This window comes from Bidens hawaiensis, unplaced genomic scaffold (assembly GCF_021521415.1).
Source record: "Bidens hawaiensis isolate Kalapana, Puna unplaced genomic scaffold, B.hawaiensis_p1.1 tig00001236_1, whole genome shotgun sequence".
Taxonomy (NCBI): domain Eukaryota; kingdom Viridiplantae; phylum Streptophyta; class Magnoliopsida; order Asterales; family Asteraceae; genus Bidens; species Bidens hawaiensis.
Window position 1 is genome coordinate 3,160,660 of NW_027491070.1, and position 19,649 is coordinate 3,180,308.

The window sequence follows — 19,649 nt, forward strand, 5'->3', positions numbered from 1 at the left end:
TTATAATTGAGTGGGCTTGGATCTGGAGACATTTATGGGCTGATAAAGTTCGTGGGCTCAGCAACTTGGGATGGATGCAGTTATGTTCAAGTAGAGGTGTAATAAAAAAACGGTTTGGGCCCACCAACCCGGTTTATAACGTGACCGGCGGCTGCACCAAAAAATTTGGTTTGGCTTAAACAGGTTAGGACCTGACCCCACCCCGTTTATAACCTGATCCGCTACACCAAAAAAACCGGTTTGGCTCAAACCGGTTAAGACCTGACCCGACCCGCAATTTCTTATACTGGTTCGTAGTTTTGTTCCCCCAAAACGGTTTGAACCCAACCGCATTTGAAATACACGCCAAAAAACTCCTTTTTTTGTCCGAAACTGGTTTCAACTTGATCCAAACTGGTTTATCGGACTGAACATTCTTGCCTCCAAACCAATTTTAAACCCGATCCGGTATCTTTCAACCCGGTTTTACCATCCCAAACCAGTTTGGGTTATAACTCGTATTGTACATGTGTACGTTCAAGCCTCAAATTGGCCAATTGGGTGACTAATAATAAAAGTAGGATGATATATTTGTGGATTAAAATAAAATTGGGTGACAAGTGAGTAAAAGGTATCGAATGAAAGGTGAGAAGCAGCCTATGAAACCAATCATAGTGTCCACAAATATTTGGGTCACTTTCATAAATTTAGTTCAGCTTAAATTTAGATAACATATCCATATATGTTGTTAACTTAAAATGATTCACATGGATTAACATCATCCATGATTATTGTTTTGTCACCACCATAGACACGCCCACCACCACGGACGACATCGTCAACCACCCACCACCGCCATAAAAAACACCGCCACACTTACATAACCACCGCAAATGGTCGCCATAACGGGTGAACCTATTTTGATACTTTTAAGTTATTATATGCTCCCCATGTTACAGGAACTCACTTTATGTCATTATTAGAGTAATAGAATTAAGAGTATATTATTATTTCAAAATAAGTTATTTTCATCTAGTAATTCTAGTTTATTTATAAATTATTGTTCTTTTATCTTTCACCAAGAAATGCCTATATTAATTAGATTTAACTAAACTAATAATTTGTGTATGGTAGTATTTGTTTGCTTTAGGGGTCTTTTTATACATCTATATTTTCTAAATATAACTACTACCAAATGATTAGTTATCGTAGCCCATTGGGCTTTTAAACAATGCTTGTCACTTTGTCTTCAAGATCTCTATGCGTTTAGGCCTTGTTCATCAATGTATGGTATTAAAACCGGTTAGAAACCAAATTGAACCCTCGGTTCAGGAACCACTTTGTTGAAATCGTTTAAAACTGAACTAAACCGGTTTGAAACCAATTCGATCATCTTCTACTTGGAAACCGGAATCGTTTTTAAATAGTTCAACAACTTGATCTAAGTATATAAAAAGTAAAAACAATGATATTTTAATGTAATTACAGAAAGAAATACAAAATATATGTGGTCTGTCATATGTTAGTTATACAAATTCATATTTTGTTGCGAAAATTTGTAGCATCCATAATAAATAGTACTATACAAAATAATAAAATAAATAAATAAATAAACAAAAAAATTTTCAATACATTTATTTTAATTTTAATATAAATTGGTTGTGGCTCAATGGTAGAGCACTCACTTTACTAGTGAGAGGTAAGGGGTTCAAACCTCACTATCAACAATTTATATGGGAGATATGAGGGATGACCCTGGCTTGTCAGGGTTCGAGTCTTGATCTCATCCGGTTTTACCGGCTCCTCGTTGTCGTGCCATTTGGCGGGCTTGGGTGTCGGGTTTTATCTGGTGAATCCCTCAATAGGTGGACCGCTAGGGGCTTCGTCCGTCCGGAAGTGGCCGGCTCGGGCTACCTTTAGCCAATGGAGGCCGCGTACGAAGTATCCAGCGTTACTTAGTTGGTCGTTAAAAAAAAATACATTTATTTTAATCTATCAACAATTATATTTAAAAAAAAAGAATTTACTTTATTTTTTTTTCATATAAACTTTTATATTGCAACAAGAAATCATGCATTTACAACTAATAATAAAGATAACAAATTCCTCCTCTTCTTCATCCACCTAATTCCCGCAATGCTAGAAAACTCAATTACTTTCTTTTATATTTATAGTCAATGTTATTCGTGACTAAGTGAAAATTTACACCCCTCAATTGCATCTTTGACGGATAGGAAAACCCTTTCTTTCCCAATTTTGTCAATAAAATTGGTCACAATCAACTTCTCCATCACCTCAAGTCTTGGATTTACTATGACAACCTATATATAGAAATACAATAATAATCAAGTTTCAATACCTTTAAAATAAAATTAATTATACTTTTCTAGCTATAAAACCACTCAAGTTTCATTAGTGTTCCATTGTTGTAAGATTTTCCAAAATTTGTAAAAATTTATGAAGTTTTATAAAACTTTTAATAAATGGAACAATTATGAAATTTATTATTATTTAATTACTTTTTCCGTTCATGATTCATAGGTATCTCATTAAATAGTAACCAACTTTCATATATGTTATGTTTCGGTCACTTAATTTTACATTTATAAAAATTTTACAAGTACTGAACAATTTTGTTTAGAAAAATGGAAAGCTAAGAAAACTTGTTAATATTAAGTGAAATATCCATGAATATATATCATGACTTGAGATTTGATAATTACCTTGATTTCTTGAGCTTCTAAAGATCTACGAATTTCAACTAAAGTTTCAACACCAGTTATGTCAATAGATGTAACGCCTGAATAAATCAGCACATCAAGTGTCAACATGTTAAACATGAGTAAAGTTAGACGCATATAAAAAAAATCGAGTTTATTAAACGTTGGATCCTGTAAAGATTTTTTAACTGAAAAATAGTGACTATATCGAAACAGAAGACAAACTGATAAACTTTAACACATGTTAATAACATCATTTAATCAAAAACCTTTGAAACTTACCTCCTAAATCTAATAAAACATACTCAACGTCATCTCCTTGAGAATCTTTACTAGCCTTTTCATCTCTAACCCATCTCAAAACCCTTCAAAAGATCCCAAAAATCATGTCAACTTTCAAAAATTACACCATGCATCAAAATGCAAATCAAGATTTTATACCTTTCTCTAATGTAACCAGAATTTGCAAAATAAATTGGAGAACCAAGTTGCAAAACTAGTGTTTTGGGAATGCTTATCGCACCGGGGTATTGCTCTACATCGCGATACAAACCCGTATCTCCTATGTTACCTAGCTTCGAACTTGCCGGTCTAGCTACATACAAAAGTGCTCTAATCAAAGCTAATCCCACCTAAATTTACAAAGACCAAAAAAATTCATTTATTAACACATGTAACACATAAAAATAAAATAGTTGAATAATTATTAGAACAAACAATACCGATAACATGAGACCAACATCCATGCTAATGAACGCAACACCAAGGAAAGCCGCCATGCAAATCAAAAAATCAAATTTATCGGTTTTGAAAAGATGGTGAGCTTTGTCATACTCGATGAGACCAATCATTGCTGACATAATAATAGCCGAAAGAGCAACAAGAGGAGTGTAACTAAAAAGAGGTGCCAAGAAGAACAATGTTAACATCATGCACACTGACATCACTACATTTGCCATTTGTGATTTACACCCCGCGTTGTAATTCACTGCGGTTTTTGAAAACGGCCCTGCATAGTGAATAAAAGAAAGGGATTTTAAGTAGCAAGAAAATCATTTGTGTTTACGAAAAAATTAAAAAAAAAATAATAATAATAATAATATATAAAGTAAGAACCTGTAGTTAAGTAGCAAGAGGTTAAAGATCCAACAATGTTCATGAGACCAAAAGCAACCATCTCCTTATTACCATCAATTTGTTGATTTACCATTAATGCAAAGCTTCTTCCAATTGCTATTCCTTCCTGCAATTTTTAACCTCAAATTATCTTTAAATTAATAAACAATTAATGTTTTGAAAGAGTAATACATTATTGAGTCTAGTGTTTTTTCAAAAAAAAAAATAATAATTTTTTTTATATTTATAAAAGTGGTAGCGGTGCAGCTTGTTGCCCATTTGCCTTCTCTTTCGATGTAATCAGTACTTTTCACTTTTACTATATTAAAATAAAAATATCCCATTAAAATTTATAAGCAATTTTAATAAAAAGAATAATGTACTTACAGCAAGAGCAATCAAGGCTGTAATGACTCCTGCTTCAATAGGTGCTGATATATATTTGGGATCAAAATTCAAATTTTTAAGAGATGGAGGATTAATTCCTTTTTTCAAGGGCCCCACCTAAATATTCCAAATTATGTTAGTTAATAACATCAATCAAATAATTGTTTTCTTTTTTCTTATAAATGTTAAAACTTATAGAGACTACAAATAAAAACTTACTATCGCGATGCCAAGTTTCTCTACGTCTACTACAAACGCAAATAAGCATCCAACTGCGACTGCCACCATTGGAGCTATCGCCGACACCCAGAATAGCTTCGGTTTTCTTTTTTTCTGAATAACCATGGCGCATTCGTGTATTAGTAAATAATAACATACCATTTGTTGGCAACCGAAAATTATGATATATTTTTTAAACTAAACCTCATAAATTATTTTGAAAATGCAATTCTAAACAAGATGTCACACAATTAAAAACATTAGATGTTAACTTTTAGGAGCATGTCATGTCATTATTGTTACCAGTTTAACCCGCCATTTTTCTGCCACTAGATAGTGTCCAGAAAAGATAAACCATATCTTTTCATATTGTCGCAATTGCATAAGCGATTTAGCGACGATAAATCGTGACATATATGAGTGTCGATACTTACCACCTGCTTTGCGAGTTGAAGAAAGATTAAAAAGATGACACCAACAAGTGTGCATTCCCATCTTATCTGTCAAACCAAATAAATAAATTTTAAAACTTGTTTTCCAGAGGAAAAACACATACCAAATATTATTTCACTATGTAGAGAAACATACTAGAGAAAAAAATAGGGTTCGGTTTTCTGTTATTTTTGTTTTATTATTTGGGCTTGAAAATTCTTAATAAAAAAATATTACAAAATAATAAATTTGGGCATAAATTTATTTAAATAATGATTATTACATATTTGGATCTATCATTTTAGCTACACCAATTATTAATTTGTTATAATTTACATAAAATCCTTTTTGTTTTTGTTTTTGTTTTTTGGTTCCAACCGGTTCGGTTTTTTTTTTTTTGATTTTGGCAGCAAAACCAGAAATTGGTTTTAAAAAGAACATAAAACCAAATCGTGGATTTTTTTATTGGTCCGATTATTTCAGTTTCGTGCACTTTTCTATACTCGAATGTCAAGGGGCACTTGTAAAGGACTCACTTTATGTTTATTTTTTGTCTAGTGAAAACTTAAATACGTGACGGGGTATTATACCTCATGTTTATACTTAAAAATCGCGGTTGTAACAGATACAACATCAGTATGTGTAGTAAAATGCTTCAAACCAAAAATGCCTTTTAATTGTTGCAAGCATATTATTGTTGCAGTCCCTCCCATGAAGCCAGTGATCGTAGAATGTGACAAAAAATCCACCAAAATTCCCAATCTGTTTACATTCAAATATAAAAAAAATAAAAAAAATATTTAGTTACAAAACACCTAACTGATTTTTTGTTTTATTTTTTATTTTTTACATTTTGTCAATCAGAACTCACCGAAAAACACCAAGAACCAACTGAATTACACCGGAAATGAGTGTCGCCGTGAATATTAGGTTAAGATAGAGCTGTGGATCATCGGCTTCGTGCACTTTCTTTTCAATGGCGTCGGCTATGATCAACGAGCTTGAAGCTACCGTTCCAACTGCTAGATGCTTCGAGTTACCAAAGATTGCGTAGATCAAAGGCGGAACAAAGCTGGAGTCTACAAGTAAATGTTTAATTGATAAAAAATTAAAAATGATACAACGGAAAATTGTATTTACTAGCTCAATTTACAAATCAATACAAGCCTCATGTATAATGGATGAAACTTAACATACACTGAATGACTATAATGCCCCTATTCTAACTAGGGGTGTGCATGAAACCCAAAAACTAATCTAAAACCGAAAGACCGAAAAAAAAAACAAGTTGAAACAAAAACCAACGGCTTGGTTTATGTTTTCACAAAGATGGACTTTTTGTTCGGTTTTTGTTTTGCATGTAATATATACCAAAAAATCCCCCTGAAATTTTAGATTTCATTTTTTTAATTTTTAATCGTAAGCAGTTTATAAAATTTTAATAAATGTGTAACCCAAATATTTTAGCTCAAATGTATAGTAATTAATTAGTTATTAGTTAACAATATGATTTAGGAACAAGTTCATTATATTTGGCCACTTTTTTTCCGGCCCAAAAATTTCAAGCTCAAATGGTAAAAACCGCAACCAAAAGATTTTCAAAAACGCAAAAACCGAAATTTCACATTTTAGTTTGGTTTTAGCTGAAAACGAGCTAAACCGACCCATGCCCACTCCTACCCCTAACCAGGCCTAAAAAATAGGTACAATATCGAATTATAAAAACAATGTAATTTGAATTTTGGATCGAATCAAACAATGTGGATCAAAGAGCTTACATAAACCGATAATCGGGGGAATATTAGCAAGCTTTGCATAGCTAATGCCTTGAGGAATCGCAAGGCTAGCAATCGTGACTCCAGCCAAAAGATCATACATAAACAGCTTCCGGCTGTAATCCGGAAGCCATTGACATATGGGAACAAAATACTGTATCGCTTTTTTTGCCTTCACGGGCAATGTCTTGCCCGTGAAGTCATGAAAAGGATCGTCAGGGAATAAAGTTTCCTTCAAATCGGACTTGAATGCCGTCGAGAAGCTCCTAGGCTCAGCGAAACTTACTTTTCCGACACTGGATTGGTCTTCATCTGGTTTGGAAGCCATGGGAATCATGTGTTATGTTACTAAGAGTGGAAATTGGTGTAGGAAATGGAGTTAAGGATGATGGTATTTATAGAAGGTAGGTTTAAAAAAAGCCGTTAAAGATGGTAGTTATGGATAAAAGAAGTAATATTAGTTGTGAGTTGAGAATAATTTGCTAGTTTTTGACCTATTCAGGCTCATGTCTATAAATAGTATTTAGTATTTATCCATATAAGATAACATGGATTAATGCAAATATTAATAAAGATAAAAGTATAAACATAATATTGTTGACATGTAAGTATTAAAGGGTAAGGTTAGGATCTTAAGAGAATATTTTAAAATCGTAAACTTTGAGAAACATTTTGAGCCATATAAAAACCTTTTAAAAAAATAATATAAAAAATATTAATTTTTCTTTTATAAAGAAAAAAAGAAAAAAACAAAAATTTTTATTTTTCATCCCAGATTCATAAAAAAACTAATTATACAAATATGTATATTTGTATTTAATCTCGATTTACATATTGTACACATATGTACATTATTATTTATCGTAATTGTACACATGTGTATAAAAAATAACATATATAAAATTAAAAAATAAGTATTATACATATGTGTATAATTTTGCTAAACCGACATTTTTTTATGAAACCGGGATGAAAAAATAGAAATTTTTGGTTTTTTTTTACTTTTTTTATTTTCGCGTTTTTTTGATTTTATATTTTCTTTTTTGTTAAAAAAGAGTTTTTTTTTTCCAAAATAATTCTTAAAGTTCTCAATTTCAAAATAATCCTCACATAATCTTAATCATTTTAAGGATATATAAGTTAAAAGTTATACAATAAGATGAAGTGTGTCATTTTTTATATTATCCTTTGATATTATCATTGATAAATGTGTTTTACTTAAATCATGTTGGGTTGATGTTTCAGTTGTTCAATTTTGATGCAACCAGTATATATTTTTGTATAGAATTGTCGGATATAACCTTTATAGACTTAAAATTGGGAAACTCGAATACGACTCGTTTAACTCATTTATCTACGTGTGAAGCAGGTTGGTGAGTAGTGATCAAGTTGTGAATGTGTTAAATAGGTTGGTATGTTGTAAAAAAGGGTTAGTGGTTCGAACCGTTGAAAGTGGCCTACAAGTCGACCAGTGTAATTAAACAAGTTAAATATGTCAACATGAACACACCACAACTAATTAAACATGCTAATCTAAAACTTGTATACTTGTGCACTAAATCGAGTCTTTTCTAACGGCTAAATTTTTATTAAAACGAAAACCCGACTAGAAAGAAACTAATCATAATCCAACAAAGAAAGAAACTTACTCCTAGTTGACACGAGCCCAGGAACAGTGATCCTAACCAAGTGGCTTCTAAAGTTTTTCATGTGTGTAAGAGACAGAGATAAAGTGGGGCCTAAACACAACCGGTTCGTCTCATTCAAAAATCCAGACGGCCAATGTCGTTTGAAAATTCAAATGGGGTTATATCGGCCAACTGTTCGAAAAGTTTTTCACCTCGTAAGTTAAAGGTGCTTTAAGAGCATCCGCGTACTGAAATAAATCGGAATTTATAAACCTAGTTTGATTTTTGGGCCAAATCCGCTCTTTCCCACTCTCTCTTTCTCCTTTTAGAATGGTTGTCTATGTAATTTTTACGTTTAGATAAAAACAATTATATACATAGTAAATAATACTGACCATGAGCCGAGCATAGATACATCGAGCTCACTAAAATTACATAAAAACAATTTTTACGTATTTTTAACAAGACGAGCTTGAGAAGACAAAGTTTGAAGCTAACAAACTCGAGCTCACTAAAATTAAACAAGTCAAGCTCACGTAGCTCATTTACACCTCTAGATACGTAGAAGCATCAATGATCTTAAAACTAGCGTGTGCGATTGACTAATGCGACAATTGTGATCACGAATGCCAATGGAATGGTATATTCTCCATTAGATCACACTCAAGGGTCCCGATCAATCGATCATAATCAAGGTGTCACTATTTTATTATATAGTAAATGAAACTGCATATACTTTTAATAACCTTATTATTCATTAAAAAATATTCTCGTTACACCCAGCCTTGCTTCATCAAAGATATTCGATTTTTGCTTAAATAGATATGAATGCCATGTTTATTGGTACACTCATAGCCAAGGAGAATTATGAACCGGAGTGACAACTGATTTCACTTGAAGATACTTGTATAACGCGTCCATCCCGAACTCTCTTCCAAATCCGCTCATTTTATAGCCCCCGTAAGGGGAATCTGCGTCGAATGCCATATAACAATTTATCCAAACGATACCCGCACGAATTGATCTTGAAACAGTGTTTGCTATGTTTAAGTCCTTGGTCGCTATCCCTGCGGCCAAACCATAACGTGTTGCATTCGCTCTAGCAATCGCCTCCTCAATCGTCCTACAACATTTATACATAAAAGTTATTATTATTGTTATTATGTATTTAGGGTTCTATGATTTATTTAGCTTTGAATTTGATCTTACTTGAACTTAATGACACACATAACGGGGCCAAAAATTTCATCGGTCGCAATAAGCATGTCGTCCTGAAAAACATAGATAAAAATAAACGTATATGTTAACAAGAGTACATTTATGCACTTCGTGACGCCACTTAGGTTCACTTACCTTAACATTGGTGAAAATTGTTGGCTCAATATAATATCCCTTTTCACGACAAGGGTTTCCCCCGGTTAGCAATGTAGCGCCTTGTCGTTTTCCATGTTCGATATACGAAAGTACTTTATCATATTGTGCCTTATCAGCCTATAAATTGAAGCGTTAGCGTTACCCAAAATAGTGACACAAAACTTATGGAATATAATGTCTAAATGTTAATTACTTGAGGTCCTTGAATCGTGGAAGGCTCGAAAGGATCACCGACGGTCATCCCTTTTACATAGCTAGCAATCTTCGTCACAAATTCGTCGTATATTCCTTCTTGAACGAAAATCCGTGAGCTACACACGCAGTATTCGCCCTAAAAGTGGCAAGTTTTATTAAATGAAATTGACAGTTTCAACCCATTTACTTATAAGTTGACGCATAATAAACTATAATATTAAATATATTTATATACCTTGTTTGCAAAACCGCCCATAAGAGCAATATTAACAGCTGAATCAACATCCACGTCATCAAAAACAATGAGGGGGGATTTGCCTCCGAGCTCAAGAGACACTGATTTCAAATTACTTGTGGCGGCGGCTTGCATCACAAGCCGCCCCACTTCAGTCGACCCTGTGAAGCTGACACAGTCGATATCCATATGAGAAGTTATGGCGGCTCCAGCTGTCGGTCCATACCCGGTAATCACATTAATCACCCCGTCAGGAATACCCGCCTAATCGATAACCAAAATCATATTATTATTTGTATTTAATTAATCCATTTCAAATGTAAACCCAAACACACCCCAAACCATACCAATTTAGCTAAGTGGGCACAATAAAGAGCGGAAAGTGGTGACTGCTCGGCCGGCTTGACCACCATGGTGCATCCGGCGGCCAGAGCGGGGCCGACTTTGAAAAAGAACATCCCCGAGGGGAAGTTCCATGGGATAATATGCCCGACAACACCAATAGGTTCATACAACGTGTAGCCTTGCAACTGGTTTGCCAGTTTTAACGTCTTTCCGTGGATTTTATCGGCCCCACCAGCGTAGTATCTAATAATAATAATAAAACGTTAATAACTATACTAGAATGACTAACAAGCAAAGTTAAAGATAAATGATAAATCAATAATAATAACTATAACAGATAAGAAACCTGAGTACGCTGGTTGCGAATGGAAGTTCTCTAGCCTTCCCGTGTGATAAAACCTTGCCGACGTCAAGGGCGTCGAGTGCTGCTAATTCTTCAAGGTGTTCTTCTACTAAATCCACATATTTCATTATTATTCTACCTCTCTCCTGTTATTAAGCAAATTATAGTTGTCAATATGTTTTGTTCACATAAATATAACTTAGATATAAGTTTGATTAGATAAATCTGCAATACCAAACACATAAGATTTGAGTTTATTTTATTCAGTTTTAATATAAAAAACACAAAATCACTCATGTTCATATATTATATCATCTAAAAAATAAAAACATTCTAGCAAACAGGGTCGAAACGAGCCGAGCCACTTAATATAAGACCCATAAGAAGCTCAAAAGGAGTAAGCCTTATCAAGCCGCATGCCTCAAATAAAGCTCGTTTAGTTATCGAGCCTGAGTTGAGCTGGAAGATCGTCTAGGCTCGTCGAGCATAGGGTATTTTTAAGGTTTAACTATGTTTTAAATCCTTAACGAAATCGAGCCAAGCTTTGGCTCGTTCAAGGTACTGCACATGAGCTCGAGCCGAGCTCAGGCTTGTTAAGCTATTTCTCAAACATTTAAAAATAGTAAAAAAAAATTATAAATTAATTAATAAATAATAAACAAGCCAAGCTCAAGCTTGAACTCCCGTAGGTCAAAAACAAGCCAAGCCCATGCCTAGTCAAGCTTGTGCTCGGTTCCTTTACAATCTTAATATTTACCAAACAACTATAAGATATCTGCTACTAGCAGATATCTTATATTTGTCCGGTAAACATTCAAAAACTAAACTAATTAATATAACACGTACAGAACCGGACATGCGAGGCCACGGGCCATGATCGAAAGCCTCACGTGCGGCCTTGACAGCCAAATCAACATCATCTTTATCTCCTTCAGCAATATCCGCAATCTTTTCTTCCGTTCGTGGGTCAATCGTCTCAAACGTTTTCCCTATACATGTCACAAACAAATAAATACCAACAAGTCACAACAACTAGACCGAAAAACTAAACGTACCCGAAACCGAGTCGACGAATTCTCCATTGATAAAGAGCTTAGTGAAGGTTATTTTTGGGATGTTGAATGAAGAAGTTGAGTTGCCATTGCTGTGAGTTTGAGCCATAACTAATATTTTTGGTTTGTGACAAGAGATAATGGATATGAATATATATGATATTATTATTATTATTATTATTATTATTATTATTATTATTATTATTATGGTTGAGTTTGTCTGGTAATATTGATTCCATTGGCCGTTCGATCATGATACTGTTTTTCATCATTTTTGTCGCCGGGCTATTGGCCATATTTTAAAACATGGTAACTTTAATTTTTTATTAATATTAATATGCCGTTCAAATAAAAATAATAATAATAATATAGATTAAAATAAGTTTATATGTAAATTTATTATGTTGGAAATCAGACTCATTTAATTTTGACTCAACTAATATCAACTCTTTTCGTTTATTATGATTCTTTTTTTTTTATGAACGACAAGAATCTCACATGTAAACCTATCCTTTTGGGGTTATGTTGACTCCTCGATCGTACCCCCTGATGTGCCAGAATAGGATGGAATCTATAAATCCTCATCACTGTCGGGTTTGAACCCAATATTAAAGCCCTGATTCTGCCATCCACTAAGGTAGATCGTGCTCTTACCGCTAGACTAACTTCTTAAGATATTACTCCCTCCGTCCCATTATAAGTGTCTTAGTTTGACTTTCCAAGTCTTTATTTTGCAACCTTGACCGTAAATATTTTTGTTCGTGTCATATAATACTTGATGAAAATTATATCAATGTAAAATACATTTAAAACTCAATCCATTCATATATTTTACATCAAATATTATATAACACAAACAAAAATATTGTCGGTCAAAGTTAAAAAAAAAAGACTTGAAAATCAAACTAAGACACTTATAATGGGACGGAGAGAGTATAATTCTTAACACACAAATTACATATTATTTATAACAAAGATTTTTCTAAACATATTACGACTTAAACTTCTACTTTCTAGCTTTCAAAGTAATAAGGTAAAAAGGTAAACAAACAAATAAAACCGTCCTAGGATTAACTTGTAATAATTTATACCGAATTTCATAAAAACATGATTATGACGGAACATGCATGATGTAAAACTTTTGAAATACAATTGCTGTTAAATTTAGACCTAAAAGTATGAATAATATTATTTTCAACCTACTCATAATAATAATAATAATAAACTTTAGGAAATTTATTTAAATTTAAATAATTCATTAAACTCCACTAATTATCCATTTAATAATTTAAAGTGGCCAACATAGAACCAAAATTAATTTCATTTATGTGGTGCTAATCATGGGTGGTAGGTGAGAGAAATGGCAATTAACTCTGTGTATCACATATACTTTATACGCTTTCATAATTCTTTACTTAAAATTAGTTATAATTAGTTTGCTGCTATGACTTTAATGGACCGAGCCTTAATTAGGATTGTAGGTGTTTATCATATTTAGCATTTCTAAACTTGTATTGAAGCCGGAATATGTAGATAGACTCGTTAGAAGGTGTCTCATCCCCAAACAAATTATATGTATCGGTCAAATTTGTATCATATATAAAAACAGTTATCTCGTGTGCAATATACACGAGAAGACTAACGTAAACGGCGGGTTGTCATTCTCATGTAGGGAGGGTAAATGGCCACTTCTAAACAGTTTATCCATCCATATTGATTATGATCATCCGATCAAATTTATTTGTGAGTCTGAGTAATCTCTTTGTGAGGACCGACAAAATTTGAACTTTGTTACTGCCGATCTACAAAATTTGTCTTTATGTAATATTATTTAGTTTTAAATATTTAAATATGAAAAACACAATTTATAAAAATAAAATAAACTTGAATATTATAATGTTATAATAATAAGATTAATATAATAAGTTATAACGTTATAGTATAATAATAACATAAATTACTATAAATATTATGTTGCAAAATATTGTCTCTTATTACTATTCATTTTAGTCTATACATCTTGAATTTGTTCTTTTTGAATTGTCTGGGGTCACATCCTGAATATATGTTTATGTTAACACGTGTTGTAGTACGTGTTCTTCCCTCCCATATTAAGACAGTTTATAAGCAAAAATTTTAGGGATTTTTCAAATTGTGGGTTAGTTTTAAAAAATGGCAAGTCAATATGGCCATAAAGTAAAGTTCTTAGACTATGTGTAGTGGATGAGCTACAAAATAGGACGATTTGTGTCATGTGACGCCCAACTAGCAAATGATAGGTTCCTCTATTTTGTAGCCCCCATCACCCCTAATCCTTGCTCAATTATGCATGGCTTTATAATTGTTCTCATCAAGCTTTCATGCTTTGAGTTGATGAAATCAAAAGGTAAAAATGTGGTATTTGAGATTTGAGAACTGAGGCTTTGAGCTATTCTAGCCCAATTATAATGTAGATAGTGTGGCCCAAATTTTATAATAATTGCGTTATGTATAGCACTATAGCCCATTTAAAACTTAGTCAAAGCAAGCGGCCTCATAATATATATGATAAAAAGTAAATTAAATTCCCCCTTGCATTTAATTAAAGACCAGTGGGCTTTTGCCTGTGTGTGTGCTGCCTTGGGACGTGGCGCTCTAAAAGGGCCCGTCACTTCGTTCGTACCTTCTTGGCTTAGGCTTGCGACTTCACTTACTTTATGGCCTTGCCGCCTTTTTCTAGCAGAAGCTAAGCGCTCAGTCGGTATCATTATCGGTTCAGTTAGTTGTGGTACGACACTCGCTATATAAACGAAAGAGACAACAACAAAAAAAGTTTGAAATTGGCCCAACAGTTTAAAAAATTAGTCATTGTAATTATAAAAGTTGTATTAAACGTATATCGCATCTTATTTTTACGCGTTGCACCCTTCAAGTTCCTAGATGAATACAATTTAAACCTTTAGGTTTTTTGACGTTTTGTTATCTGTTATTACAACTTCGATGCTTAAAAATTGTAAATGAATTTATTAAAACCTTTTTTATACACCTTTAGGTTTTTTGACCTTTTTAACGGCAAATTATAAAACCTTTTTTATACACCTAAATACAACCTAATCTTACATTTACAAAGAATTTAACCCGCGTCATCTTTATGAGAAACAAACACGATACTACTACATCACTAGATCACGCGTTATTTAAGTTAACGATTATTTAAAACATACATCGAAAGCAAACATCCTCAACCATAAATAGTATTCCATGGCGGACACCACCCGTTCACTAGTATGCACTACCTAAAATACATTTAGTGCCCTACACGAAACAAACAATCCTCGTCAAGTAAAGAAAGCATCATATTCCAAACTCACGCCCACCGAATCGTAGTTAACGTTATAAATGATTTAATTTGGATTATATTTTTCACTTACATGTAAAATAAATATTTAAAACATATTAAACATATTGAGATGATGTCTTGTAACGTGCATTTTTATGATACATGTAATATGAGTAATATCTGCTTGGGACATCTATAATGGTTTCACTAAAAAATAGAAAAACGATACGTCATGTCATTGTCTAAACCACAATTGTGCAATGGTTTCACTAAATCATAATCATAGATTCGACCTAAACTAACTGCACCCATTTAACCTCAACTCAGACCCGTCAATTTTGTATTAGACACATTTTATGTCATTAATTTGCACTCCAATTAAGCCTAAAACAACAATGTGATTAAAATGACTCATACCTTATTTTAAGCAAGTTTCAGCAACTTTATGCACCTTTTGTGAATATAATTAACTAATATCACTAAGATAATATAGGATCATTGTTAGCTCGATTTGAACATGAATTAGCATGTAATTTAGGCATGATTATAAATCTCCTTGCACACCTTTTACATTAAGATAATAAAGACCAAACATGTTTTAGTACTTGTGAGATTTTAGGACTCATTTAGTGGGCCACCACAATGTCAATCAGAATGTTTTTAACATATGAAGTTTGGCCAAGTGAGATGTGTATGACTCATGTTTCTCAATTCCCACCAATCATCAACTTCACTCATAAACCAAGAATTTGTTCTAAACCCTTTATACAAAACTTTACTCACCCAACTTTATTTCCTACAATTGGTGTATATGTGCTATATATAATATAATATAACACAATACATTCTTTTCTTCAAACTAATTTCACAACTTTTTAACCAAGAAAAAAAATGTGTTGCCACAATTTTCACTATATGAAAACAAGATGGTACATATCACAACCACCAAGATCCATGGTGGTAGAAGGCGGTGAATCTCAACGAGCCTTGAAGCGGTGTTTGTGCTCTCCAACTAGCCATCCAGGTTCATTTCGTTGTAGAAGTCATCACGATGAATATGTTTGGGGCGGGCGGGTGACTCGAGTTACCACGAGACCATGATGAAGCTAACATCACCATGTACGGCACCCGAAGGAGGGGGGGGGGTGGATAAGTTTGGTTTATTTCTGGTATGTCATATTAATTGCCATTTGATATTGATATGTTTTTCAATCATATGGTTTGTCTCCTCTAATGAGGCTTAAATTATATCATTTACATGTTATAACATTATGTAGTCATGATCAAGATTAGGTTTCATCTTTCATTTCTAGAAATCTATATCTGGACAAGTTGTATGAAAACCTAACCAGGGTTTCTATTTTACGTAACAAGTCACATGCCTAAAACCGACACTTCCCCTATTGATAAATCATTACCAGCAAATGATTCTTTGTTGGGTGTAAACGAGCCAAGCCCGAGCTCTACTAAGCTCAAGCTTAGCTCAATTAACATATGAGAGCTCAAGCTCGAGCTTGGATTGTTTCATTTTGAGCTCTATTTCTAAAGCTTAAGCTTAGATCGTGAGTAGCTTTTCATGCTTGAGCTCGACTCGGCTGTGTTAATAATTATTAAATACGTCTATACATTTATAATAACTATTTATATGTATATTTATAAATATATATTATATATTTAATTATCATTATCATAGTTTTATATATAGTAATAATAATTATTATTTCTACATACATACATACATACATACATAACAAATAAAACTATACAAAAAATAGGCTCGATTAAGTTTGCAAGCCTACAATAGCTTGCTCAAGTTCAGCTAACATATAAGCTTATTTTGTGTCTCAAGCTTGGGCACAAGCTCTTTTAACCTTGGCTCGATCAGTTCGATTATTTACAAATACGTTCATTAATACTGAATGTATGTCATTTATGGTTTACTAGTGTCGACCTATACCATGGTAAAGCTTTTACCTCTACCATGGTAAATATCTTCATTTTCTCTAGTACTTAAGAATTATCTTCAAATGTACAAACTCGACCTACTTTCTATTTTTTGGAGTTTGTGTGTATGCTGAAAAGTGTGAGTCATTTTGTATTATAGTAGCCTAGTAGGTCATGTTTATGTACTTTGAAGTCCATACAAGATATTTTTCATGACTTGAGGTTAAGGTTTATCACATTCGAAGACTATTACAACAAGAGCCCAATGCTCGTAGTTTTTTTTCTTATTCTTAAATTAATATATTTTATATTTAGTTTCTGTTTCTTTTAAAAAAAACAAGAACCTATAACTAGATTAAACAACAAAAACCTAAAATAGTAAACCCAAAAAAAACCCCATTATTAAAACAAAAGCTTATTTGTTTATTCATTAACCAATTTATCAAAAGCTAGAGGCAGTGTTTGGTATGAACAAATGAGATACGAAATAGAACATCCGTTGTGAATGATTGAAAACAAAAACTTTTCGGTTGGTTAAATGATTGAAATCACATATTACATCGTCCATTCAATTGTCTTTAAAGCATCCCAAATTTATTATATGAATTCTGTCTTTTTTTTCCCCATTATATTCTCTCTTTCACCCTACATCACCCTCCCACCGCCACCTCCAACGTCGCTGCCATTCACCCACCACCGCCACTGCCGCAACAACCAACCACTACCATGACGAACCGCCCACAACCACCCACCATCGACAACCACTGCCCACCACTAACGCCACTGCGACCACCACCGTCACTCACCACGAATTTTATATCTATTCATTTGTTTTTTCGTGCGTATCAAACATCATAAAGTAATGATTTTTTCTATTTTCACATCCATTCCATTATTCTATACCAAAAGACCATATTTATCAAAAGCCCCATTACTTAAATAGTTATGCTATAAATCTCATTAAAAAGGCCAAATTTTAAAATTCGGTAACCATTTTAACCAAAATGACAATTCTATTGCTGATTTTTTTTATATATCCAAGTTAATTATATTGAGGATCCGTACATTCTCAAGCTTGCCCTGATTACAAAGAAAACTAAAATAGATTCGTTAAATTTCTATGATTTTTATCACTAAAGAAATAAAAAATTGTTTGACATAAAGAGTAACAATAAATAAACATATTTCATCATAACCTCAATAATACAAACCAACCGTTTAGTGTGGTCCTAGGTGACAACGAGTCAGCATAGAATCGGCATATCGTATAAAGGCATTGGTCCTGGTTGACAATGAGTCGACCTCGAATCTTCATACTTGATTAAGACTTTTGTTCTTAGTAAGTCCCCACTTCAATTTACTTCAAAATTCATAACAATTATCATGTAATTTCAAAGTTTAAGATTAAACATATGTTCTTCTAGACGGTTCAACCATTTTGAGTGTCAAGATCGAAATTAAATCCGAGGTTTTTTTTTTCAAGTTGTTTGTGTTTGTACTTTCGATTTATGTTTGCAAGGAAATTACTAAGAATAAAGATATTTAATTAAGAGAGAAATCGAACCAAAGTAGGATTGGCTTTCCTTTCAAAAGGGGGTTGTGGCGCAGCTTGTTGTCCGTTTGCCTGCCACTTTATTGTAATCGGTTTGTAGTAACTTTATTTAATTACAAAAAAAATGTTTTTAGCTAAGAAGTCCAAACATACCAATACTATCGATTAAGGGTAAACGGGGTGGAGTGTTGGTAATTTAAGACTCTAAGTCACAAGTCGGTGAGCTTGAGTGACCAATATTGACAAGTATGTCATATTTGGTTATAAATAGAATCACATAAGATGCAACCGATTTAGGGTTCATAAAGAGAAACACGAATTATGTGTAACATGGGTTGTTGAGTTATATTTCTTCTACACTATACTGAGAGTTATTCAATATTTGTTTTGTGTGGTTAATGATTTGGAGAGTTATATCAATTTGTTCTTGATGGATTACTTGGAGCTCTATATACACTCTCTTGACTTACAAGAAAATGGAAGCTTCTTCAAGAAAAAGATCGCCGGGTTCAAACGCAAAGATATATAGACCAAGGATTGATCTAAATCGATACCAACCCATTCCGACCCAACCGTTTGTTAGCCATCCGAACCCGAGCCATCACTTTTCTAGCCAACCGAACACGAACCGACCTTAAACTGGGTAATTTTGGATAGTTCAGGATTTGGTCTGAGGTGACAGTATCATATTGGTTGGTTGAGTAGGTAAACCACCTCTCACCGTAAAAGCAATAGAATTTAGAGTATGTATTTCTTTTTAATGCTTAGAAATAAGATGGGTGACATGTAATAAGTTTACATAAGTGATATATACACACTTAAACAGAGCCTATTTAAGATTACATTAATGTTATTGTTAACTTTGCATTGTACAACAATGTATCATCATAATTCATAAATGCCTGAAGTACACATATTTGGCCAATGGAGGTGATTTGTGAGATTTTAATGTGTATATTTATATTCCTTTTGAAGTATGATTTGTCTTATTATTTTATATGCAAAGTTGTTGAACAAGACAACATTTTCATTTG

At 33.0% G+C, this 19,649-nt stretch overlaps 2 protein-coding genes across 2 annotated transcripts; both read right to left on the minus strand.

Annotated features, from left to right (window-relative positions):
- Nucleotides 1-1,997: 1,997 nt before the first annotated feature.
- Nucleotides 1,998-7,112, minus strand: LOC143567788 (putative sulfate transporter 3.5). Its single transcript, XM_077054105.1, has 12 exons — nucleotides 6,632-7,112; nucleotides 5,725-5,932; nucleotides 5,444-5,615; nucleotides 4,856-4,921; nucleotides 4,422-4,535; nucleotides 4,203-4,319; nucleotides 3,816-3,942; nucleotides 3,422-3,708; nucleotides 3,141-3,331; nucleotides 2,982-3,064; nucleotides 2,703-2,779; nucleotides 1,998-2,300 (listed from the first exon to the last, which is right to left on the minus strand). Exons 1-12 carry the CDS (start codon nucleotides 6,963-6,965, stop codon nucleotides 2,160-2,162), a joined length of 1,917 nt encoding a protein of 638 aa, XP_076910220.1. The 5' UTR covers nucleotides 6,966-7,112; the 3' UTR covers nucleotides 1,998-2,159.
- A 1,885-nt stretch (nucleotides 7,113-8,997) lies between these two features.
- Nucleotides 8,998-11,944, minus strand: LOC143569281 (aldehyde dehydrogenase 1-like). The gene is made up of 9 exons (XM_077055243.1): nucleotides 11,804-11,944; nucleotides 11,595-11,737; nucleotides 10,752-10,894; nucleotides 10,408-10,648; nucleotides 10,061-10,324; nucleotides 9,824-9,961; nucleotides 9,610-9,747; nucleotides 9,466-9,527; nucleotides 8,998-9,379 (listed from the first exon to the last, which is right to left on the minus strand). The coding sequence occupies exons 1-9, from the start codon at nucleotides 11,907-11,909 to the stop codon at nucleotides 9,106-9,108; spliced, it is 1,509 nt and encodes a 502-aa protein (XP_076911358.1). The 5' UTR covers nucleotides 11,910-11,944; the 3' UTR covers nucleotides 8,998-9,105.
- Nucleotides 11,945-19,649: the final 7,705 nt, after the last annotated feature.